Source organism: Homalodisca vitripennis, chromosome X (genome assembly GCF_021130785.1).
Source record: "Homalodisca vitripennis isolate AUS2020 chromosome X, UT_GWSS_2.1, whole genome shotgun sequence".
Lineage (NCBI taxonomy): Eukaryota > Metazoa > Arthropoda > Insecta > Hemiptera > Cicadellidae > Homalodisca > Homalodisca vitripennis.
The window spans coordinates 24,562,409-24,589,224 of record NC_060215.1 but is presented as its reverse complement, the minus strand read 5'-3'; the positions used below and the strand labels follow the sequence as shown (position 1 = coordinate 24,589,224).

The following is a 26,816-nucleotide window of genomic DNA, read 5'->3' as shown; positions in this document are numbered from 1 at the left end:
AAATCACATCAGTCAGTTAAATGGGAAACTAAATTCAGCATGTTATGCTATTCGTAAAATTAGAGACTTGACTGACTTAAGAACAGCAAAAACTATTTATTTTGGCTATTTCGAATCTGTGTTGAGATATGGAATTGTTTCCTGGGGAAGTTCACCATTTATTGAACAGGTTTTCAAAACTCAAAAGAGAGCAATCCGAATTCTAGGAAATTTGAAATTTAATCAATCATGTAGAGGACATTTTTTTAATCTTCAAATTTTAACAGTAAGAAGTATTTACATAATGGAAGTTTTAACTCAAACATATAAAAGAATACAGTCCAATCCCTTTATCTCCCATCATAACTACACAACACGTAATAGTTATTCTCTACCTGTTCCTATACACAGAACAACCCATTTTAAAACATCTTTCTCTTACAATAGTCAGCATTTTTTTAACAAATTACCTTTAGCATGGAGAGAGATTCCTACATTAAAGGCTTTCAAAAAAACTATTAAAGAATACATGCTTCAAACTGAAATTTATACTTTTGACGATTTTCGTCCGAATTCACCAGAAAATAATTAAGATGTGAAATATCATACCACCTAGTATTAGCTATATGTTACTTGTGTTGTAGTTAGTATTTTTTTTTTTTTTTTATTGTTATTTAGTATTTAGTGTTATTATTTCTTGACGAGCCTTATAACATTGTAATGTTCTATTGGGCTAATAAATCATTTCATTTCATTTCATTTCATTTCATAAATCATTTCATTTCATTATTATAACCCTTTAAGTACAATTCTGTAATAAATTTTAATTGAATAATAAATGTTATTGAATTATGAATTATATTAAATTATAATTGTGTTTTTGTTTTATTTTTGTTTAGGGGAGGAAAAAATCAATCACGGTTTAATTTGGAAAAAGCATTATGTTCTGAACAACTTTTTTACAAATTTCATTAATATTCTTATTCTCCCTTAGGTCTACTTTGCTTCTTTTGGGCCTGGCCTTTCCTAACTCCCTTATCATCCTTTCTTAAGGTTAGGTTTCCTATAGTAGGCCTAACCTTCTTCCTACCATCTGCTACCTTGAAATCAGTTTTGCATTCCTTTCTTAAGCTCCATTGGCTGAGCAGTTGTTTTCCATGTACGCCTATATCAACTTTCACCCATTTCAACCTAACCCCTCTCCTACTCTTAATGTTCTTTTTCCCATTTGATTTTCCTTGACGCTGACAGATTACAGAAAAAATTGAAATAATGAATCATCTTCTACAAGATCTGTACCCTGACCTGACTGTCTCAACAGAATATGAATCTTCTAAAAAGATACAAGACACAAAGCTCATCGATTTCACACTGGTAGCAGTGCATTACCAAGTGGAGTTGCAATAACAGAAATAATAACCTAAGGAATGAAACTGTAAATCTGGAAATCGAAAATGTTAGCATACCCCTCATTTGCTGGAATAAAACTTAGTTTCAGTAATTCTAAGGTCATTAGGGATATATTGTCCACCCACAAACAGCTTAGCCATCTCCAAACAAGCTCTAGACATTATTGCAGACATTATTGACTCACTTCTAACAACTAACTCACATATTCTAATCACTGGAAACAAATATTGACGATTTAATAGATTCATCTGTAAGGAGTCTGCTAAATGAAATGCATCTATTAAAATAAAGAGTCAAACTGCCTCCAACTAGGACCACCCCAACCTCTGCTGTCTCTATCGACGCATTGGTTGAATGAATGAGTGTCTCTATCGACACAGTGAATGAATGAGTGTGCAAGTTGTATGCAGGATCTGCTCTATCATTTTCAGTGAATATAATTGGTTTTTTCGTTGTATTATGATATAAATTTTGCATTAAAGTGATCAGTAAGTAATTCTCAACATTTTTGTATAGTGTATTTTTTAACAATTCACAAGAAGGTGCCAAATTTAAGTTTTTTATACAATTATTTTCATATTTCTATTTGGTCTGTACTCTTAAAAGCAGATAAGAAGGGTCTAGAGATAAGGCCTGAAGAACTGATAAGTGCAGTGACCAGAACTGACCTTTGTATTGTTTGTTGACAAACTTCTTATCTCACATGTCATTGTAATGATTTTGTTATGCACCTGTAACTGACCAGTGTATCAGATCTGATAGCTCAATGATATAGTTGAGGACTTCTATACTGAAAGTTCTGGGTTCAAATCCAACTGTTGTCATTACTTTTTTTGCTTAAAAAGTTAATTATTGTTGTTATTAAGTAACCAGTATTTATATATACAAATACATTTTCAGTTTCTTTTCCTGAATTCATACTGATAATTTCTAACAATTTTATATAAAATGAATAAGAAAAAATTACAGTACCCATGTGGTAAATGTTCTAAAAATATAACCAAAGGCTGTCATGCTATACTTTGTACAGGAGCATGTTCTAAATGGTTCCACAGAAAATGTACTTCTCTAACTCTTGAGGAATATAAAAGCATAGCACAGTTACCAAGAAAATGGCTCTGTGACAAATGTACATCTGTTGATTTCCAATTGGAACATGAAAAAGAAACTATAGGTATCAATCAAGATGTAACACAAGAACTAATAAATCAACATGAAATTATAAATTCACTTAATGATGACATTAACCAAGCAAGAAAAGAAATTATAAGTCTTAAGAATCATAATATACAATTGGAAACTTTAGTAATAAAAAAAGAAGAAACAATTATACAGCTGGAAGAAGAGGTAAATAGATTACGTACTAAATTGAACCAAAAAGAAAATTTGAATATCTCTACAATCAAGAAAGTAAATTCAGGTGTACATCATAGTCTATCTCCTTTGAATTCCACACCTTTCCATAATAACACTGGACTGGAAAAAAGTTTATGGAGCCCTGAAAAAACAAAGCTGGAGAGTTTTTCAATGGTTATAAAAAGTAAAAAAAATATACCCAAACCTATACCTAAGACGTATAATGGGAACCTAAATCCCATTGAATTAAGGAACCAGTTTGAGGTTTTACAAGTTGATGAAGATGAGACTTCAAATGTTAGTGATCTCAGTATTGATGGAAGCCACAATGAGACACACATGAATAAGGTGCTCATTTGTGCTGATAGTCATGGACGAGATTTAGCCTGGCACCTTAATAAAATACATAAAGATCATGAAGCAGTAGGTTTTGTGAGGCCTGGAGGGCGTACAAGACAAATTTTAAATTATAAAAATATAGAAAATGTAAATTTAAATAAAAACGATTATTTGGTGATGGTATGCGGCACAAATGATGTGGCAAAAAATGAAGCAAATGAAGCATTGACTTTAATAACTGAAACCTTGGACAGAGCTACAAATACAAACATCATTTTAGTAGACCTCCCACACCGTTATGACCTGGCTAGTTGGTCCTGTGTCAACAAAGAAGTTGCAAAGACAAATAAGCGCCTCGAAGAGCTTAGTGGCAAGTACTCCAATGTTACACTAGTGAAATCTAGTAAAGCAGAGAGAGCTTTACACACCCGTCAAGGTCTCCACTTAAATTTTTGGGGAAAGAAGTGGTTAGCTGGAGTAGTAGCAAAAGCCATTACTGCCAAGAAGGACCCTGACCACAGGCTGGGCCTACGAGATGTGCAACCTCCTCCTCCAGGTACATGTGATGTGACAGGGAACTGCCTACCAACTGGAAAAAACTACAGTGCACAAGTAGAAGCTCACCAGAATCTAAGGACTCATGCCTCATTGTTTATCACTTAAATATTCAATGCATAAGAAATAAATTAGAAGAATTAAATCTATGGTCAAATAAGTTAAATATACATGTTTTAACTATAAATGAACACTGGCTTTGTCCAGAAGAGTCTTTGTTATATGTGCCAGCAGGTTTTTGTGTAGGTAGTGTTTATTGCCGGAAGCCTCCCCTTAGAAGAGGGGGTTGTAGTATATATGTTAAAAGAGATATAATATATAAAACTATTGAATTAGAACATTTATGTGTAGATTTCGTTTTTGAGGTTTCAGGTATATTTTTAGTTAGTTTGAATGCTATCATTATAACAATTTATCGAACACCAAATTCTCCCATAAATGATTTCATAAGTTTTTTTGATGAGTTACTTGGTTATATTAATAAAAAATATTCTAATGTGAAGTTGATCGTATCAGGTGATTTTAATATCAATATAAAAAAAAGTAATGTTGAGGTAGATTCTTTTTTCAATTTATTGCGTTCCCATAACATGCATTGCTTAAATCTAGAAAGCACCAGGGGTGAGGCATGCCTTGATAATATAGTTACTAATGTAAAAAAAGGTACTGTAACCTGTAATGTTATTGAACCTCATTTATCAGATCACGCAGCAGTTTATGCAAATTTTCACACTATTGGTGCTCCAAACTCAGGTATAAAAAAAGGTATTTCAATTAAAACCATTAGAACATTAACGCCATACGCTATTCAAAATTTTAGGGAAAACTTGACTCATGTAGACTGGTCACAGCTACAACGTTTTACTAATGTAGATGCAGCATTTGATTATTTTAACTTTGTCTTGACAAGCACTTTTAATGTGTGCTGTCCTTTTAAAGAGATTAAATTAGGCAATAGTGACAATACTAATAGGTTAAGTAGTAAATGGTATACAAAAGAATTGGAAAATATTAGGAAAATAGTAGTTGCATTGTATGATAAGCTTAAAAACAGTAAGGGTACAGTTCATGAACTACAATGTAAAAATGTGTACACCAGAGCAAAAAATCTGTATAGATCTGAAATTAAAAGACAGAAAAAATTATTTAATGAGAAATATATTACCAATTCAAAAAATAAATGTAAAGCTGCTTGGAAAATAATTAATACAGAAAAAAAGGTTGAAGAAAAAAATCATGAAACTTTTATTGATTCTAGGACTTTTAATAACTTCTTTACACTTTCACCTTCTAATATAATTAATACTTCTGACCAGCAGAATGACAATAACCTTGCTCTTGAATATTTAGAAAATTACATAAGAAATAAGGGTGTATTAAAAAATTATTTTAAATGGAAAAATATTGAAAGAAATGATGTTTTATATTGTACATCTAGGTTGAGTACCTCAAAAAGTGAGGATTATTATGGTTTTTTCCAATGCAATTATGAAAGACATCATTGACATAATATTAGAGCCAGTTACTTATTTATTTAATAAGATGCTAGACCAAGGAACATTTCCTCAAGCTTTAAAAATAACAAAAGTAGTGCCAATTTTTAAAAAAGGAGATAGGACTAACCCCTCTAGCTATCGACCAATCTCATTAGTTCCTATTCTTAGTAAAATATTTGAGTTTTGTATCAAAGAACAATTGTATAACTTTTTTGTTGTAAATAATCTTTTTTGTTCGGACCAATTTGGTTTTCTCCCACGTTTAAACACAGTAAAAGCGGTTGAAACTGTAACAGAACAGGTTATTCTGAATTTTGAAAACAAAATAATGACATCTACTACCTTAATTGACTTAAGTAAGGCTTTTGACTGCATTCCTCATGACCTGCTTTTAAAAAAGCTACATTTTTATGGCATAAAAAATAATGAATTACGTTTATTTTCATCATATTTACAAAATAGAAGCCAGATGGTTTCACAAAATAAAGATGTATCTGGTTTCCAAAATGTTTTACTAGGAGTACCACAAGGCTCAGTACTCGGTCCTTTTCTTTTTGTAGTAGCAATAAATGATTTTTCATTTAATATGCCTTGTAGGTCTGTTCTATATGCAGATGATACAACTATTTTAAATAGCAATAAACATCTGGAAACTTTAATTTTAGAACAGGAGCAGGCAATGACTGAAGCTATTAAGTGGTTTAAAGCCAACCTTTTGGTAGTAAATAATAGCAAAACAGAAAATTTAATTTTTACTCTTGATGGAAATTGTGTCCTTGATAGTAAATACACAGAACCTATTAAGCTATTAGGAATATACATGGATAATCAATTAAATTGGGATGCACATGTAAGTTTTCTTTGTAAAAAATTAGCTAGGGTTACATACCTTATCAGGAAACTAAAGTATAATATCAGTACTGAAATGTTGGTCACAGCATATTATGCCTTTTTCCATTCCCAGCTCAGGTATGGTGTAACACTTTGGGGAAACAGTACTAGTGCTAAAACTGCTTTCATTTGGCAAAAGAAAGTAATTAGAATTATTGCAAATGTTGGCAATAGAGTTTCTTGTGTCCCACTTTTTAAAACATTTAGAATTATGACCCTTCCATCCCTGTATATTTATTGTACTTTACTTAGTATCAAGGAACAATTAGATAGTTTTATTAGTAGACAAGAAATACACTCCTACTGTACAAGAAAAAAATATATGCTTGAACAGATGAATGTTCGATTGGAGAAAACCAAAGGCACTTTTATTTATATGAAGATTAAACTTTTTAATAAACTTCCTGAAAAAGCATGGCATGTGTCTATTAATAGATTTAAAAATGTTGTGAGTAATTGGCTTGTTGATAACACATTTTATTCTTTAAATGACTACTTAACCTGTGATATTAGTACGTTAATTTTTTAATAGTTATGATTTTGTTGATAGTTATCTCTTGTTATTTATTTATTGTTGTTAAATCTATTTCATTGTTAATTTTAATTTGTTGCATTTTTATCTATTTATTGTTACTTTTTATTGTTTTATTGTTATATATTTATTGTTTTATTTACTATTTAATTTATTCTGTATATAATGTTTTAGATATGTTATATATATTTAACGAGATGCTGCTAATACCATTTTTACTTTTATTTTCTTTTTAATGACTAAATTGTGGCGTTATTCACATGTTCATATAAAATTTACTTTGACTTACAGTCTAATCATTACACTTGTATTATGGGGTTTTAAAGGTGTGATAGGAGTAGGTAGCCTTTTAGATATAATAAAAAGTGACGTTGTCCATTGCATTGTCAAGTGCTTAAAGACAATAAAGATTTCTTGATTCTTGATTGTGTACTAATTTAAGCCTAAACTAAATAGTAGTGCAGGTGATGCAGACTGGTATCTCAGATCATACCGGACAATTATGCTCACTGAGTTTGCCTACCTCGGCTAACAAATCTATGATTTCCTGTAGAAGAAACACCAACTTAAGAAATTTAAATCTACTGAAAAGTCACTTAGCTCTGGAATTGTGGGAAAACGTCTTCAACACCAATGATGCCAATGAGGCTTAACAATTTTATAAGGTCTGCCACTTCAAAACTTGATATTACGTAGATTTATTTCATTTTCCTTACTCTCCATTTTAAATTTTTCAAAAGAAAAAATTCTCTAATTTAACTTGATTTTTTTTCATTTAGTTGATTTAATTTAATATTATATTCGTGTTTGATTTAATAGCCTATTAATAGTTATTTTAGGTTTAGTCTACGACTCGTTGGTTAAGTTTACTTTTATTTCCGCATAGCAGCTATTCAATATTTTGTTCCAATGACCCACTTCAAAAATATTAACAATTCAAGACATGTCTATGTTTACAACTTAGATTAGTAAATATCCGCTAACACTAACATATCTATTAATAAATAACTACCAGTAAACAAAATGCACACATAAAAATCAATAACAAAGTTAATATCTTAACTTAGAAATCAGTCGATCGTGGCCTTTCAGTTGGCACGCCATAAATCGTGGTTCCAAATCTGCTGTCTTTTGAATAACGCATCATTGGTCACCATAATGTCATGGTTCAGCGTAATATGATGTTCAGATAGCAGCCTCTCGTAAGTGTTGTCTGATGTCGGTGTTGAATTACGTTATGGTGTGAGATTTTACCGTAAATCCTACTCACCGCCTTGATTCACTTGAACAAGTGACTTAAATGATACGTGTAATGCTTGTTGTTCCACAACATAATCATTCAAATCAAGTATAATTTTAATGTTAATCTCACTACATTATATAATTTCCTATTGCCACTCCACAAATTTGCTCATAATCAAATTTGATGACACATGTGCTCTCTAACACGAGGATTACTATCACTCGTCCATTCTCTTTCACCATTCAACCAAGAATTGGCTAGGCAATTCGCTTCAGATGCCGGATCAACACACAGGAAGTTGTGAGCTTTTCAGCCTCTGGCCCAAACTAACACAAGTACGTTTTACCTTAATGTTCGTTAATATCGCCAATATATTTTTAATTTATTTAGTAATTATCATATTTAATAAGTCAAATTTATTCCAATAGAAAGTTGATTGTTTTATTAATTATTTTAGTCTTACATGTAATAATCATGTGATTGTAACACACAACGACTTCCACTTACCGATCTTGCCACGAACTATTTGAAATTTAAATTTGAATCATATTGATCTGTTACAATAAAACCGAGGATTACTATCACACGTCCATTCTCTTTCACCATTCAACCAAGAATGGGCTGGACAATTCGCTTCAGATGCCGGGTCAACACACAGGAAATTGTGAGCTTTTCAGCCTCCGACTTAATGTTCGTTAATATCGCCAATAGATTTTAAATTTATTTAGTAATTATAGTAATTAAATAACTCAAATTTATTCCAACAGAAAGTTGATTGTTTTATTAATTATTTTAGTCTTACATGTAATAATCTTGTGTTTGTAACACACGACGACTTCCGCTTACCGATCTTGCCACGAATTATTTTAAATTTATATTTGAATCATATTGATCTGTTACCATATAGGTCCGAGGAAGCGCTGAAATCTAGTATAACAAGCCAGAACTATTTGTGTGTTGTACAGTTGTCATAGAAATGCTTATTATATAATATTAAAACCAGCAACAATATACCCATGCATAATACTAAATCAGTGACAAACATGCAATTGCTAAGAACGTCATACTACATCAAAAACCGGGATGGGATTTAGGGGGTTTAGGGGGTTCAGACAATCCTATGTTACATATTGGGTGATTCAAAAAGAGCGCCGGTTTTGAAAAGACCGGTAAATTTTATTTTATCGGTTGGCAACAATGTTTGACCTTGATTCTATTTCTGACTACATTCCGATGTTGACACAGCTGATATTTCTCTCATTAGTGCATTCTGTGTCTAACCATGGAGAAGTTTACTTGTGCGCAACGAGTGTTAATAGTGAAAACGTTTTATCAGAGTGGAGAGAGTTATGCGGCTACTGTTAGGCGACTTCGCGGTACTCTAGGACATAATGAAGCACCGAATGAAAAGTTTCAAGAAACGGGTTCAACAGTCGACCTCAAAAGTTCTGGACGTCGTTGTTCTGCCCAAACTGAACAGAACATTGAGGTGGTTCGTGACAGTGTGGCTGTTAGCCCAGCGAAATCAATACGTCGCCGTTCTCAACAATTGGGTTTAAGATGTTCTTCTGTACGGAGAATTCTTCGGTAGGATCTCAAATATCACCCCTATAAAATTCAGCTGAAGCAACAATTGAAAGTGGCAGATCACCAGAAGAGACGAAAGTTTGTTGATTGGGTATTGAGAAATTCGCAGGAGGAAGAAAACTTCGCAATGAATATCATCTTCAGTGATAAAGCGCACTTCCAATTGAATGGATTTGTTAATAAACAGAACTGCCGTATCTGGGGTTCAGAAAACCCTCGCATGATTAACGAAAGGGAAATGTATCCACAACGAGTGACAGTTTGGTGCGGCTTTTGGTCGGGCGGCGTCATCGGCCCTTATATTTTTGAAGATCAGGAAGGGCAAGCTGTGACAGTGAATGGAGACCGATACCGTACGATGATTAGGGAGTTTTTGTGGCCTCATTTGGATAACATAGACATTGACCAGTTGTGGTTTCAGCAGGATGGTGCCAACTGCCACGCTGCCCGTGAAACAATTGTGTTGCTCCATGACCGATTTCAGGATCGCGTCATTTCTCATAATTCCGACCATCAATGGCCACCAACATCGTGTGACTTAACACCTTGTGACTTTCATCTTTGGGGTTATCTAAAAGTCATTAGTTTATGCCAATAAACCCTGAACCATCAATGAGTTGAAGGAGGAAATTCGACGGGTTGTCGGACAAATTGAAGTGGAAACTTGTTGTGCAGTCATGGCTAATTTCATGAACAGAGTTGTTGCGTGCCAGCATAGCAGAGGAGGACACATGCATGACATTATTTTTCATATATGAAATCGGAAGGTTAGATGAACATATTTATGTATTAGATTTCAGATTTTCATTAAAATAAATCTCTTAATTTGATATATCAAAACCGGCGCTCTTTTTGAATCACCCTTTACATTAATTTAGCAATATTCATCTTAGGACCTGTATGAGTTGTAGGACACGAGATTTGCACACATGCTCATGGTCAAATAAGTAGAAATCATTGAATATAGAAGGAAAGAATAATATTGTTTAAAGGGAAAATATTTTTTCCTTGTCGCATTTTTGAAAGTTTAAGTCAATATAAAAAATTCTTTTTTGATGTCTGAACTCCTTGGATAAAATCACAGGTGTTGAAAAAATTCCACAAACAGTCCTTACACAAGTATTCGCATTTAGGTTTGAGTCGTAGCGTTGTCGCTGCAGCCTCAGAACGCAGTTCTTTAAACTTGACCTCTTCCTGCGCCAGAGTATTGGCATGCTCGTAGATGTGTGTCAATCTATCACACAGGATCTGGTGCAAGCGTAGGAACAGGTACCAGTTGCCATTGCCAAAGAAAAGAGTATACTCCTCATCCTGAATCATCAACAAACAGTTTAAGTTAGCATTTTATTGCAGCACAAACACACATACGTTTTATTTCTAGACTCTAACATAGGTAGTTATTCAATACATTTATGACACATAAGACTAAGTCAAGCAGATAAATTCAACCTTTTACTGAAACAACACTTTTAATGAGATATGAATTTATATCTGGATAGATAAATAAATATTATCTTTCTACTTGGCAACTTTTTTTCCAATTTCCACTTGGTTTAGCCGCTAGCTGCCATAGTCCAGCTCTAGTAGGAATTTTTTCAACACCTGTGTTTTGACAAAATGTTTTGCTGCTCACATCTAGTGCAAGCGTACATTTTAAGTGGTCGTGCTCGCTTATGTCTTGACAGATCCCATTGAAACTAGTACTGTTGGAATTCCAATAAAATTCTCCAAATAGTTGGTGTCTAGTACATGTTTTATAACTATAATGGTTGTTTTTTGTTATTTCACTTTTAAAATGTTCAAAAGACACAATTTTGTTAATATTAAAGAGAATGACACAATTATTATTTTTATTTTCCTCCTACTTATTCAAATCTATGTGCCAAATTTGTTTTTTTTTTACTTTAATAGTTTTAGAGATAGTAATTTTGTAAATAAAAAGTACAAAATGATGGCTAGCGGCTAAACAAAGTGGAAATTGGAAAACAAGTTATTCTTCATTTTTAGCTTAGAATCACACACAGAATTACTTTTATTACACCCTATATATAAATATGGTATATGACCTCTAAAGAAGTTAAGTTGAGGTTATCTAAGTTTCAATTAAAATATAAGCTTATCTGACATATACAAGATAATACAACTAAAAATGTCTGATGTAATGAGTATTACAAACATACATGTATGTATGTTACATGATGTATGTATTAGTAACATACATTAATAACATTTACAGAAAAGATTAGAAGTCGTCTTTAAAATGTGCAAGAGAGAAAAATATCAATAAAATTATAAGTGAGAACATAACAAAATCCAAATCAAAACAAAAGTTTCAACTTTTGAAATAAAGACCTCTGTAAAATGTATATTTCTCTGAAAACAGCAGTATACTGACAAATAACACATGACAGAAATAAAAAAGGAATACACATAACATATCAATAAAAACCTTGTATAAATCCTACAGAATAGAAAAAACTTGCGAGCTGTTTTTAACAAAGTTTATCTGTAACCCAATATTTTGTAAATAACCATAATGGTAGATAAGTCAAATGTGCATAAAATTAGGAATAAACAAAGAACATAATCAGTACAAATAATACGCAATTATTGCAAATGTAAAATCATCCTCCATCCATATTTTTATACACAAATAGACAATAGAATTTCAGAACATAAACTTGACAAGCAATACTTACAGGATGAGTCGCTAAGGCGTGTGAAGGTAGTTTTGTGTCTTCGTTGTCATCCTCTTTAAACTTATCATCTGATATATTTTTAATTGGGCCAACATCAATGTCAATTGGGCTGTTAGGGCTACTCCTCTTGTCATCTGCACATGGTATTGTCTATTATTCATTAACTCTAGATCTACAGTGTTGTTAAACTTAATAAAATTATAGACACTTTATTTGAATGTTATTTGTAAAAATACTCAATCTGCATAATGTGTATATTGTGTATTGTGGAGTTAGCAGTTCTACAAAAGGTAAACATACTATAGCTATATATTTGTATTATAAGTACATATTATCATGTGATGAAAAGATCTGCAATTATTATCAAAATGAAATAATTTTAACTCCTTTAAATGGGTAGTAATAAATAAATTTTACTTCTTTCAAGATAGAAAAATGTGTGATATTATATATAGAACAAACTTATGTTTCTTGCTTTGCAATTGTCTAAAAACTGTATTTCCTGTAAATTTAGTTTGCAAACATGCAGTAGTGAGAAAAACATAAGGATAGAGAGATATAATTATGTTTATTTGTGATTTGTACAAAACATTCCAACAAGCAAATCATCAACAATCATTGCACGAAGAAAGTCACTTGAACATGTTGACTCACCGGCCAATTCAAATGCATTAAAAGCATCATCATAAATACACTTAAATTATCAAAATTATAGTAAAACTTGTTACATGCAGCTTATGTGGTGATAGGGTGTCAGATATTGTTAAAGCCGGCTATGGAATAGCAATAATAAAAACTTGTTATTTACAGTAAATACACTAGTGCTGTTGCATGCTTACATTTTTTAAGGCACCAAGTAATAGAAATCATTGAATACTATACTGGAACTGTTTACCGTGAAATTGTATTTATTTATGATACAGGAAACGTGTTTATTTTATTTAAAACTTAAAAACTGAACTAATCAATAATAACAATAAAACACATTACAAAAGGGCATAGATACAAATATTTTTTAATGAGACATTCAGTAATTGTACGATATTTGAACATTACTGTTCAATCACTGAGGTTGTCGTAAGTGACAATAAGCCTCCGTCCCTACCCTAAAAAAGAGAGGTCTCAGGATAGTCTGGGACTGGTTGTATGGATTACCTCCGTTCAAGTGGCATTCTAACAATACCCGGTATCCTTATTCATGGAATAGTGATGTGTTTTAAAAATTAAGGTGCCTTTTCACGCTTGAAATATGGATACAGCCCCAGGATACAAAATAATTTAACCCTTTGACTGCCAAGTATTTATTGAGTGGGTATACTGGAAAGTGCCAGGTATTTTTCTAGTGGGTGTACCTAAAAGTGCCAGCCCTTTTGAAGGCATTTTGCAAGGTTTCAGTACAAAATTCACAGTTTGATTATTTAATAAGCTATCAACATTTTTTTTATTTTTCTCTGAAACCTCTGCCTAATTAACATAAAATAACAAATTTACTATTAAATTAAATTTAGGAATACCAAAAATGGATTTACCTAAACAAATTCCAGAATTTATTTATGAATTTCATTTTTCAACCAAATTATCATCACCAAAAAAATGCATATCCTTTTCTTTGTCCATACTGGAAAGAGTATTCAATTGTCTATAAATATTGAAAAAATTCATAGCATTATCTTCAATAATGAGCGAGTTATACAACTTTTAAGTAGCTGAGAAATATGTGTCAATCTGTTGACAGTGATGTTAGTGCCTTCTAGATTGATTTTCGTGTCAATTAATCGGAAGTGTACAATAACAATTTATTTTTAAAAGAATAGTTCTTCATGAACAATTTAATATATTAGTTTAAAAATATAAAGTTTTCGATTTTTAGTGTTTTTCCCCCCGAACGTCCGGTAAAATCGGACGTTCGTACTTTTCAGCTAACTTTTGACGTCCGGTAAAATCAGATGTTGGCACTCAAAGGGTTAATACGTCACAGATACAAACTGACTTTATTTTTAAAATTATTATATTTTGTGCCAATGCCTTTTTTAATTTATTAGTGCCCAGAAATAAATCAGTAAAATCTATTTGAACATTAAAATCATAGCTAAGGAGCCACTTGGTAGGGAGGGCTTAACTGAGGCTCTCGGTTTTTGGATTTTGAGCCCTGAGGCTTCTTGCACATTGCACGATTCTGTCCTTATGGGGAAAAACCGTACGATTCTAAACCGTAGTTGGTTGAGTTTCACACTGCACGGTTCCGCCTGAGCAGGAAAAAGAAAATGAGACAAATTGAAAACACTTCAGTTCTGTTGACTGTACATCTTATTAATATAGATCGTGAGCAAGTTATTGCATTATGGCTACTGTATCGTCGGCGGAAAAGAAAAAGGCGCAATCAACTCTGGGCTCATCCAATAAATCAGAGATGTGAGGAAGTCGGAACCTTCTACGTATTATTTGAAGACCTGAGAAATGACGACCGAAAGTTTTTTTAACTACTTTCGTATGTCAGTTGCCTCATTTGATGAATTGCACTGGAAATTGAAGAATGTTCTTCAGCGACAAAACACGCAATTCAGAAATTGTATACAACCTATTGAAAAGCTCGCTATGACTTTGAGGTAAGTTTTAGTAACTTTATATTACAGTTCTTTGGATAAGTATATCACTTAAGGTAATGATAATTTTAGTGATAAGCTTGTAGGCAAAATGAAACAGATGTCTCATGAAAAATAATTTTACTTCTTTAGGGTTTGTACATTTTTCTTCTTTACAAATGTAACAATGTATCTTAACTGGCATATAAAACTTAAATGTTCTATTGTACCAATAAACAACTATCTCGTCACTCTACTACCACCGTTCCACTGGCCGGTGCGCAGGAGAAAGTGTTCTAAGCTTTTCATGTGGCATTCTTTGCTTTTAAACCTCACAGTTACATGTTTTATCGTTTGTCACAGTGTCCTGAATATCTCAGGGCCGGATATGAAAGTCTTTGCTATACTTGTATTGGAGATTTATAAATGAAAAAGCAATTCTAAAATGAGCCTACACCTTGTTTTAACTTTATAAATTTATTTTATTAAACAGGAACATACCTGGAGGATCTCTCTCATCCTCACTCAGCTCCTGTCGTGGATGGTGGAAGAAATCCGGCAGCAACTGACGTAGCATGTGTTTGATCCTCTGCTTATCCTCCTTGTGAATACTAGTCTGCCGCTTGACGTGGTGAATCAGCAAATTGGCTGCATCATCCAGTACAGATTTATCCTTGTATGGGAGTGTCATATGGGGACCCTGTAACATCACTAGCTCCCCAGACTCCGCTTGCTCGTGTCGCTGTAACCCATAATATTCTCTATTACCTCTATGGTATGGTATGCCAGATGATTGGCACAGAAATACCTTAATTAATTGTAATCTTGTTGCTGCAATAACTGATACTGACAATTCACAAATACCTTACAGGACCAAGTGAGGGATCTTATGATATTTTTAATTCATATGACGTTATTATTAATATATTGAAATCAGAAGAAAAGGATTTATAAATCATCAATTAATAAACAGTGTGTTCCAAAAGTATCATGGCCTACCTAACTTTTGAATGGTTGAGAACTTCAAAATCCCCTTTGGGGCAAAGCTTTAACTTAGAATTTTTTTTATGGATTCCAAAGTTACCGGCCTCTCTCCCAAAACAGCGGGTGGGGTGCAAATAAAAAATTTCAATTAGGATTACACATTGAATAATAGCTGGAATTAAATGTATTGATGAGGAAAAACCAATGACACCAAGAACACCAATTTCTTACAATAAAATGTTGAAATAAGTCAATGCGGGGTCACAATATGAGTTCAACTCGTCCATCCCAAATGAACAAATAAAAAAGAGCCATCTTCATTCCTCGATTTACTTCCCTCATGTGACCACTGCCACTGTCTGTTGACCACTGGTTTGTTGCCAGTCATTAACTGTTGCGAGTAAATATATTTTGGCCTATATTTATAATAAGTAGTGTTAATTTTATGACATGCGTGTTTTAGAGATGGTGTGCATGTGGTTGACATGCAACTTTCTTTTTTTTAAATTATTTACTTCTACCTGTTACAACACAACTGGTATGAATTGTTCACTTTAACTTAGTGTTATTTATTTAACTGAAGTTCTCAAAACGTATAGCCCTGTTTATTGTTTCACTCAGGAAATTATCAGGAAATAATTACTTCACAAACTCTTCATCATCAAAAACAATCTTATATCAAATACTGAATTTAAATTAGAATCTGAATTGAGTGTAAAATGGGAACTTAAGAAAACGAACTAGAACAGGAAGCAGTTATTCCTAGAATTTAGTATGAAATGCTTAGTATAAATGCTGAAAACAGATACCTTTGAAATGCTTACCATTTAAATTCCATAATCAGGTATGTTCAATATTAAAGCTTTCTACCTAATCTATCTACCTACTTACCTCATCATAACATGTTTCTATTTCGTTGAACAGCGACTTGGAACGAAGAGCTTTCATGTCGTTTTGTTTGAAGTTTATCCCTTGGTGATCTAATGACTTGAGATAGTATTTTTCATTTTGTTCCCTCCAGATCTTATTGAAACCCTGGAAAAACAATTTCAGTAAAACAAAGTTGAATGAGGTAGTAAGATCAAGAGATCAAATATTAAAAAAAAGCCATTATACCTGAAGGAAAGTTAATCTAATAACAAACACCAATGGGGCAAACTACTAAAATGTTGAACGAACAACGGTTTAATACTCGACAAACTTGTTTGTTTACATATATTAGTTCTGTAAGTGATGGTAAAATCTTAATTGACCTATAAAATGGTTTTAACCTAAAATAACTAATAAAATTATAAATGTTTTTAGATTGTAAGAATACCTTTGAATATAATATGAAAGTTAAACATCAGGAATGGAATTCCGATGGTCAATACCTGAATATCTCCATAGTTAGTGGTATCAAAGCATTAACATCTCATGATATTACTACTGCTGCTTTGTTCACTTGATCCCGATACCAATAGTTTAAAAGTATTTTATAGCAAAATAATGAATAAAATTAACAGAAGTGCTTAAAAAAAGTTGGGAAGTTACAACATTCAGTTTATATGTCTACATTCTGTAATAAATAAAGTTGCTAAAAACATTAAACTTTACACATTACTTTTATATTTATACCTGTGTAAATTTTCATTAATTGACGCTACTTGTAATCTTAAAGATTATCAATAAGAATTTCTTATTTCTGACATTAAATACCCCGCAGAAAGAAGAACAATCGTTAAAAGAAGTCACTATTCCAATATTCATATGATAGTTAAAATATGAATTTACCACTGGGACCTGTTGTAGTTGATTGACGGATATAGCATGCTAGTGATGACTAATGCTAGGTTTGTTCTGGCCGAATTCGCTTCAACACTAACAGAAGGAAACAATTGTGTGATGCTAAACTAATTTGTTTAACTATTTGATGGTTTTCATTTTAGTTGTTTTCATTAATGTGTAAGGCCAAAGCCCCAAATGATATTATGGTTAAAGAAATTATTTCATGGAAAGGGTTACATATTTTGAAGTGGTAAAATTGTGTAACTAAGTTTGTATCTTAATTAGGATTAATCTACACACTGTCATATTAAAAATTGTAATTTTTGTTAGAATCTGTCTATATTCTTAGTTACAACATATAACGCCAAGTCTTTATCGAATTCAGAATCAAGATCACAATTTTGTTATCAGTCTCAGAATCAAATATTTTTAGTACCTGTCCATTCCTGTTGTAATCTAAAACTAACTAAGAAAACGAGAAATGTTTGTATATTGTAAAAAATGCTATTAAATAAAAATGATAGAAAAAGATGTTGGTAACTCTGTGGTACCATGATTTAGCATATTCTCTTTATCATTGTTGAAGTTTAGTTACCCATAGTTTGATAGATATTATTTATTTCTGCACAAAAAATGAAGTTACAATAATAATACTTAATATATACTTTTATGTAATTTGAATATAGTTTTACAAGAATTATGAGTAAAACAGAAAATTAAATATTGAATATTTATTCTGTGGTGACCTTTATAGCCTCAGGACCGTATATCTAAGGAATTTGTGAGAATCACATATGAAGTGGATTAATTATTTTAATATCCCAAGTTACAACTTATTCTTAAAACCAATGCTCTCGGAAGCTGGATTATCTGATAATCAGTAAGTAATGAACAAGCCTATTTCCAAAATAAGGGGAGTAGACATATTTAAATACTGAATCAGGCAGTATACACATGTTCATATTGAAGATGAAGATTTAATCAGTAAGTAATGAACAAGCCTATTTCCAAAATAAGGGGAGTAGACATATTTAAATACTGAATCAGGCAGTATACACATGTTCATATTGAAGATGAAGATTTAATTGGTAAAGTTAACATTTTAGGGGTTTATATTGATAATAAACTGTATTGGCATACACATTTTGATTATATATCTTAAATATTGTCAAAAATAACATCTATTACAATGTGTTATGTATTATAAAAGTTGCGTAATTGCTTACTTTTCCTACTTCCAACCTATTCCAAGGCATGGTCTCATACTAAATTGTACTAAATGGTGAGAAAAAAGAAATTTGAACTGTTAAAATGAAAGCTGCAAGAATTATGTCAAACCCCTTAGACCACTGTAGGTGCCACTTTGTAGCTCAGGAAATTTTTACAGTAATCAATTTGTGCACATTGATCTGTTAGTGTACATTCTGAAAAATCCAGGTAAATTACACTTCAAATTTAATATCCACAACGTTTGACAATGAAAAGGAACTCAACACTTATATTGTCAACAGTTTAAATCGAAGAAACAGTTGAAATAAAAATAACTTGTTTCAGTTTAGAGTTTAAACTAGTATTATTCATTAAATTACTTGCTCGTTTACAACTTCTCACAAATATTGATTAACCCTTTAACTGCTGTAGATGAGTGTACGCACGTGCAGATCACTTGCCATCACTGCTACTGTCGAGTATTCTCGCACCGCGTGATCGGCACTCTGGCGAAGTCACGTGGGCTACTTAGACCTTGTGTCAAATGTCACAAACTACAAGCAGCAGGTCAGCAATACTTATGATGGGTTTTTTAGTTGGCTAGAATTCGAGAACAACCTATCGTTCATTAAACACCTTTATGAACTGAAATATCAGTGATTTCAGGAGATCATTTCTTCTTATTTTTGTGCTTGCCCTCAAGAAGAGACAAAAAATCGTAAAACATCTGAAGCTAACAACAGCTTATTTTGACAAGTACGGTATTATCTTACATGTACAAATATTTTTGTGTACGCAAGCACACTATTTTGGTTTTAACCATTGGTTAGAATTATTCGATAGTTTTGTTTCTGAACTACTTCTAACATACATATAAAGCTCATAAATAAGCACTATCATTAATTTACCTTTTGTGCTTCTCTCCACTCTTCTTCCTTTGCTTTTAATCTCCTTAAAACTACAGGGACTGCCACGACAGGGTTTTTCTTCAATCCATCAATGATATCAGGACCTTTGTCTCCATAAACTCTACAACATTGCATAATCAATAATTAATCACAGAGAAAGCCAAAAATGAAATATGATGTTTACTTGTAATACATTGCATTATTTGATTTCAAACTTACTTCTAGAATCCTAAAAATTATTAAAGTCACTTAAAACACCATCAACAAAAATATCCCTGCCTCTAATTTTTCCATAAATTAATACTTTACGAGGGGGTGTCAAATATTAAACAGGATTCGTTTACAAAAATTCTAATGCTGGCTTTCAAGTGCTTCTTTGAAAAGTCCAAAAAGAGCAAAATAACAAAATGACAAGTCCGGGCTATAACGTGGATCCTAATGTAACCAATTTTGGTCCTGCGGTGTTAGCCACAGAAAGCTTGGCATTTTCATACAAAATGATGAGACTTCTGGCTTTTTTTAGTGACAATTTCGTGCAATCCAGTAAATAACAATAATATTATGCATTGATTGTGGGGAAAATCAACATGAAAAGCACCTGCTAATAAAACTTCTTAACATGATGAATATGACAGTTCTTCAAATAATTGGTATTAACCCGAAATTAATATTTATGTTCAGATGATGAAGCCACAGAAGATTGCTGCATTCACCAATCTAGATTCTCAATTCATAGATTTTGGCATTACAAATGTTCCTTTTGTTGTATTTCTAATTAAAATATTCTTCACTGGAAAATACATTTTTTAATTTAATGTTTTTGTATAGAGTTGGATAATAACTAGAGGTGTGAATATCAGAATCATTAACCAGATATGATTTGCAAGTATATTCGAGATGAAGATAATCATTCCCACTTTTTAAAGCATATTTTTCTTGGAAAAAAAGTGGATTGAAGATTACACAGTATAGTTGTTCTACAATATAACCTCAACCGTTCTGAAGCCTCATGAAAATATTCCGCTGCTGGGTTCAGTTGTGAATCATACAGTTCAATCTCCAGAATTGGAGCCTTGTTCAAATTTTGAAGCTAAATTATAAATGTGTGTTCTTTCATACATGTAGTTAATACATATTATAAATGACACCCAGCGGATCCTCAAAATTTTTACAGAACAGAATGCCCACACAGCGCTATTTAATTCCATTTGAACTCTAATTAATTTATTAATTTAAAAATTAAAATATTCATGTAGTAAAACTGTAAATACATTTAATTTAACTAAAATTTCTTTTAGCAGATAATCTTATACTAAAGCATAATGATTTAGCCTCGAATCTGAACACATTTTACAGTATCAAAATATAATTAAACTAGACAAGACATAAAATGTTCACCTTAGAAGAGCTCTTTGATGAATTGTGGGAGAATTCCCACCCAAACAGTCATCCAGATGAAATTTGGCCACTTCCTCTGTGGTGAGACGACACAATTTCTTGTGCACACCTTCTAACACTCGTATTGTTGCTGCATTCACTTCCAAAACCACATCGAGCTGAAACAAGTTACAATGAGCCCAGCACATAAGCCTAGTCAGTACGTCGCTGAAGCCCAATCAGAGCCACCTTCTCCCTTCTCTCTTCATGTAATACTGTTTTTTTTTTGTTTTTTTTTTTTTTACTTCCGTGCGCATGCACCTGGGAACTACCTGATGTCTTCTAAAAAATTACGATCAGGCTGAACTGAACTGACAGGCTTCTTTTCTATCATCTAGCAAGCACTCATTTCATTTCAGTCTACCCTCAGCTTCCGGGAAAATCTCCTCCCAAAAATCTTACTTCGACTATTCTTTTGTACAAATGATTTATTTTCTCTGTCTTTCCAAGCCAAGGTGGAACAGCATATGCCGAAGGCTGCGTGGTCAAGGGAGAGCTTGATCCCTGGATACCTGGCGACCTCCAAATCCTGTCAAGTGGATAGGTGCCCTCCAATAAAGCCGACAAGTAACAGCAAAGTTCAAAGGCCACCAGGTCTTGTAAAACACTTGTTGGACCTAAAATGATTTATTGGATTTACGAAGCCAAAAATAAACTAGTGGTCACATATTCTGCTTTAGTGTGGTGGCCGAAAGTAGAACAAGAAACAGCTGCCAAGAGGCTACAGAGCCTTCAAAGGTTAGCTTGCGTAAGTATCACTGAAGCAATGAGCTCCTGTCCAACTCTGGTGCTTAAAGCGGTTCTGGAATACTCTCCTCTTAAGACAGTCGCATTAAATGCAATGAAGATTCTGAGTAAAAAGGTGATTAAGCCTGCCTCCTCAGAAGAGCAATTGAAAATACCTCTGGAATTTCCTGAGGTTAAAATGATAACCTACATAACAGAAAGTATGTTAAGAAATACTCCTTTGAAAACCATAACTAATCTCTATTAAAGGTAGGGAAAATAGAGCAATAAGGAAGATTACCCTTGGAAGTCCAAGTGGAAGTCATGGTAACAGAATCATGAGCCAGAAGACTCATACAAATGAGAACAAAAGCGGCAGAATACTTAATCCTCTGTGATAGCCAGGCTGCACTAAAGGCACTTGACGCCTGCTCGTTTGACTCTAAAGCAGTCTGGTAGAACTGGAAAAGAAGAACAGAGTTACACTCGGTTGGGTGTTGGGCCACAAGGGCATTGATGGAAACAAAAAAGCAGATACCCTTGCCAAAATAGGTACAAAATGCCTTATGGTAGGTCCTTGGCCAGGCTGTGGAGTAGCCTTCTCCTACAGCAAAGCTCTCATAAACGATTGGGAAAAGAGGATTAGATCCTTAAACTGGAGTAGGGCCTCTGCACTAGACAATCTAAAATGTTTATCTCTCCTTATGCTAAAGGGTAGGCAGCTCTCCTAGAACAAAGTAAGGAGGTTATAAGATTGATATTAGGAATGTTGACAGGACATGTCTCCCTCTGGAAACATCTTATGAAGGTGGGTCTTAGTCAGACTGATGAATGCAGACTCTGCAGAGAAGTAGAAGAATGAGCGAAACACATTCGGCTAAACTGTCTTGCTATATCTAAAATTAGGAAAAGATAAATTCGTATGGGCGTATCTTATCAGCCCCAAGGATATCAGAGAACAGGAGTCCTCAAATTTTATTGGTTTCTGTAAACATAGGGTGTAAACATAAGTAATGAGGCTCATAGTCTCTTTCCCTCAAGACGAAAAAAGTTTTAATGACCCAAATTGGAATTTGAATAAAAGTTCAACCTCAGTTACATTTGAATAGAACAATTTTAATTCTTATCACTACACATGCTTGTTCCCTTCACCAAAATATTTTTACTGTCTATAATCAACAATTGGAAAGCATACCTCAAATCTCTCATCTTCACATCTATAGATATATTCTTCGTACTGGGTTTTTCTTGAAGTGACGAATGTAGATTCTTCTGACCAAGTGGGAAAGGAAACCCAAGTATCGTTGAGGACCTCTCTGCACAAAGAAGTGCGGCCACTGCATTTCTCCTGTTGGTAATTTTTTGGCAGCGCACAGTAACTTGCTCCCAACCGCTTGCAAGATGCAAAATCTAAAAGCAATAAAAAAACACATTAGAAGCAAGAAATGTAATACATTGTTGTTATGAACATTGTTCAGTTTTTTCAAGCACATACGCTAGTAATTGTTTTTGAAAAAGACACAATTTTCCTTTTTATTCTTATTTTGTATGTCCTCGTACATCTGGCACACACCTTATTGGGTATTTTTGTATTATTTTATACCACTACACAAACATAAATGACAGCATAAAACTAGTAAAATTAATTACAATTTTCCTTTTTTCAGTAACGGTTACTCATGATATTTGCTTGCTGTTTATGCTGATTTTAGAAGGTCCACAATACAATGATTGCACAATAAATTGAAGCAAATTTCTCTAAATAAGCACTCTTCAGATTTGTATGATAGTACAGCACTCCTAGCCTAATTAGATTAATTCATTTCAATCTTGATTTGCAAAAACAATTGAATCATAGAAACCTTTAATGCCTTAGATAACAAATTACTAAATGTGACTCAGAGCTAACCCACATAAAGAATAATAAAAGTAAAGGTAATATGAACGTGCCGAAAGCCCGTACGCGCCGACCTGGACCACATGAAAGATGCGGTATGACGAGTGTCTGCACCTGCACCTGCGATCTGCGATCTGCTGTGATTCAACACTGTTCCGACAACCTTGTCTACAGAGAAACAAATAAGCTTTGTCTGTGCCTAAGCCTATGACTTTGCTGAGCCACAATTTTCATTGCTTGTTTTCAGATCTTATTCACATCATTTAACAATTTCAAAAAAAAATTTTAAACGGTATCGCCTAAAGGTTATTAAACATTTTATGTTTGATTGTGGCTTCAAACGTAAACTATATTGAAAATCAAACGGATGGAATTACGAGGGCTGTTCAGAAAGTAACCTCCGGTTGGTCACAGTGCGGGTAGTGGAGGGGAGTAGCGCGCCATCTGTGCATTCACGCACTAAGCAGGTCAGTCGGCATCAAGCTGTAGTCGAGTGAACATCGTACCTGCGCTAGTTTAGTTTTTGTGGCAGTTTGAAATGTGTGCTGCAATAGAAAATACCGCCAAATGTGAAGTGCGTGCTGTTATACGGTTTTTTACAGCCAAAGGATACTCTGCAGCAGCTATTCATCGTGAGCTTTGTGCCGTGTACGGACCACAAGTTATGAGTGAAGGAGTTGTCCGTGAATGGGTACGTTTATTTAAAAGTGGACGAGAAAACGTTCATGATGAAGAGAGGAGTGGTAGACCATCCTTGGTGACTGACTGACGAACTCGTTCAGACAGTTGATGCAAAAGTTCGTGAAAATCGACGTTTCACAATGGCGGAGTTGTCTACTGATTTTCCACAGATTTCTAAGACTCTTTTGTACGAGATAGTGACAGCAAGATTGGGTTACCGTAAGTTATGTGCACGATGGGTGCCCAAAATTCTTACCGACCACCACAAAACTCAAAGAATGGCCTCTGCATTAGACTTTCTGTCACGTTATGCGGACGAAGGAGAACCATTGTTAAACAGAATCGTGACCGGTGACGAAACCTGGATTAAGTACGTAAACCCTGAGACAAAAGAACAATCAAAGATGTGGGCACATTCAGATTCGCCTACCAAACCAAAAAAAGCCCGGCAAGATTTTTCTGCCAGAAAACTGATGGCAACGGTGTTTTGGGATGCCAAAGGGGTGTTGTTGGTTGAATTCATGGAACGTGGGACGACCATTAATCAAGACGTGTACTGTGAAACACTAAAAACATTACGACGGGCTATACAGAACAAACGCCGTGGTATGCTGACTTCCGGTATCGTTTTTTTTGCACGATAACGCCCGTCCTCACTCTGCTTGCAGAACAACAGCCCTTCTTAAGTCCTTCAAGTGGGACGTTTTCAACCATCCACCTTACAGCCCAGATCTGGCGCCAAGCGACTATCACCTCTTCATGCATATGAAGAAATGGCTCGGGTCCCAGCGGTTTGATGACGACGAAGAGCTCAAAGATGCGGTCACAGGCTGGCTCAAGGCACAGGCGGGTGATTTTTATGCAGAAAAAATTTCAAAGCTTGTGAAGAGATACGATAAGTGCCTCAATCGTGATGGAGACTATGTCGAAAAATAGTGCAAAGATGTAGTTGTAAGATGTATATATTAAAATATTTTTTACTTAACTTGGTGTATTTTTTTCAATCGACCGGAGGTTACTTTCTGAACAGCCCTCGTATTTTCAGGTTATTTATAAAAACTTGTTCCAATCAAAACAAATCAATTCCTTTATTGTCATTTAAAATTATTTCTGAGTTGCTATGCACAGTTATAAACAATTCTAGGTTAAGCAAAGACATATTTATGTAAAATCGTGTTCACATTTGGTCAGAAAATAAGTTATTCTATACATGAAAAAGTTGTCAATAAAAGAAAGGTCAAAATAAATTGTAAAAGTTTATATTATAAATAGTAAGGGCATGATTAGTAATCTCCTAGACCCTTGCTTTTGGCTTTGAGCGCTGGGGTAGAGCGTCCCTTAATTCATTGCAGTATTGTAAATGGAAACAAACCAGGAAGTTGTGTATACTACAAACCATGTATCAATAGATGCAGCAAAGACACAGTTGTGAGAATAATATATAAAGAAAGACCAAGGCACCAAATGCAAAGACCAAAGCAATAAGAGCACAGAGCCTTGTTGTTGATGAGACCAAAGCCAAGTTGGGCTTTAAGTGACCAAAGGGTTAAGAGCTAGTTTTGTACATTGAAAATTGTATTTGTATAGATAGTGTTAACAGGTAAAGATATTGTGCTTTTTAAAAGATTAACATACATATATTTTACATATTTAGATTTCTTGCTTTTAAAGATAAATGATGAAAAGCTCTATGTTTATTTAACATTTAAAAAGAAAATTTACATGACATGTTTCCAGAAAAAATATAGTTTTACCAAACATAACTGTTCACAGTTGTTACATAATGAATAAACTATTGCGTATTTAATAGTACAACAAAGTAAAATGAAATTTATAAATGAAGTTTATATCAGTGTTTCTTTAAAACATTTACATTTTCAGTAGCAACTAAAATATCGTAGCACTTTTGGCTTCGAGAAAAAGTCAAAAATCATAGCTAAAGGGTTTGAAAAATTTGAGGATTTTACTAAAGTTATGAATTTTTACCTATTATATTCTATCTGTAGTTCTTGAGTGTATCAATATTTACAGCATTATTGAGCATTCACTATTGTTCAGTGGCAAACACAAGGTGAGTCCAGAAAGTAAGTACCCCTTTGAAATAAAAAAGAGAAACCAAATTTTAAGGAAAATTTAATTTTTACATGCGAGTCTGGAGTTTAACTATTTTTCAACACAATTTTTCCACCGTTTTTCAGATATTTGTTGTAGAGGATTATCAGTGCATCAAATAATTCTGCAATTAAAAATTCAAATATCCTTTAAAAGAAACAAGTGTCATGTGCATAGTGCAAACTCTGCGCTATTGTGGCATTACAATGAAACAGTACTTACTTTCCGAAAGTGCCTAGAAGTGTACAATTTCAAAATAAAATAAAATTTGTTTATACTATAATGTAATAACTTTAAAAAAACCAAAATGAACACCTGACATTACAATAAACATGGCCAAATATAAATTGAGTTTTAACGAACACTCTACAATATCTACAGACAGATTGATACCCTTATATAGTTACACCAAGGACTTGAAATTGC

At 33.4% G+C, this 26,816-nt stretch overlaps 1 protein-coding gene across 2 annotated transcripts in view; it reads right to left on the bottom strand.

Annotated features, from left to right (window-relative positions):
- LOC124368800 (paired amphipathic helix protein Sin3a-like) overlaps positions 1 to 26,816 on the bottom strand; it is a 125,926-nt gene that overhangs the window by 30,627 nt on the left and 68,483 nt on the right. For both annotated transcript variants that reach the window (XM_046826181.1, XM_046826182.1), the window contains 7 exons: positions 22,896 to 23,110; positions 20,936 to 21,093; positions 19,538 to 19,658; positions 16,545 to 16,688; positions 15,171 to 15,411; positions 12,088 to 12,221; positions 10,504 to 10,699 (listed from right to left, as the gene is read on the bottom strand). In XM_046826181.1, coding sequence (XP_046682137.1) covers positions 10,504 to 10,699; positions 12,088 to 12,221; positions 15,171 to 15,411; positions 16,545 to 16,688; positions 19,538 to 19,658; positions 20,936 to 21,093; positions 22,896 to 23,110 — 1,209 coding nt within the window. The remainder of the gene's footprint in view (positions 1 to 10,503; positions 10,700 to 12,087; positions 12,222 to 15,170; positions 15,412 to 16,544; positions 16,689 to 19,537; positions 19,659 to 20,935; positions 21,094 to 22,895; positions 23,111 to 26,816) is intronic.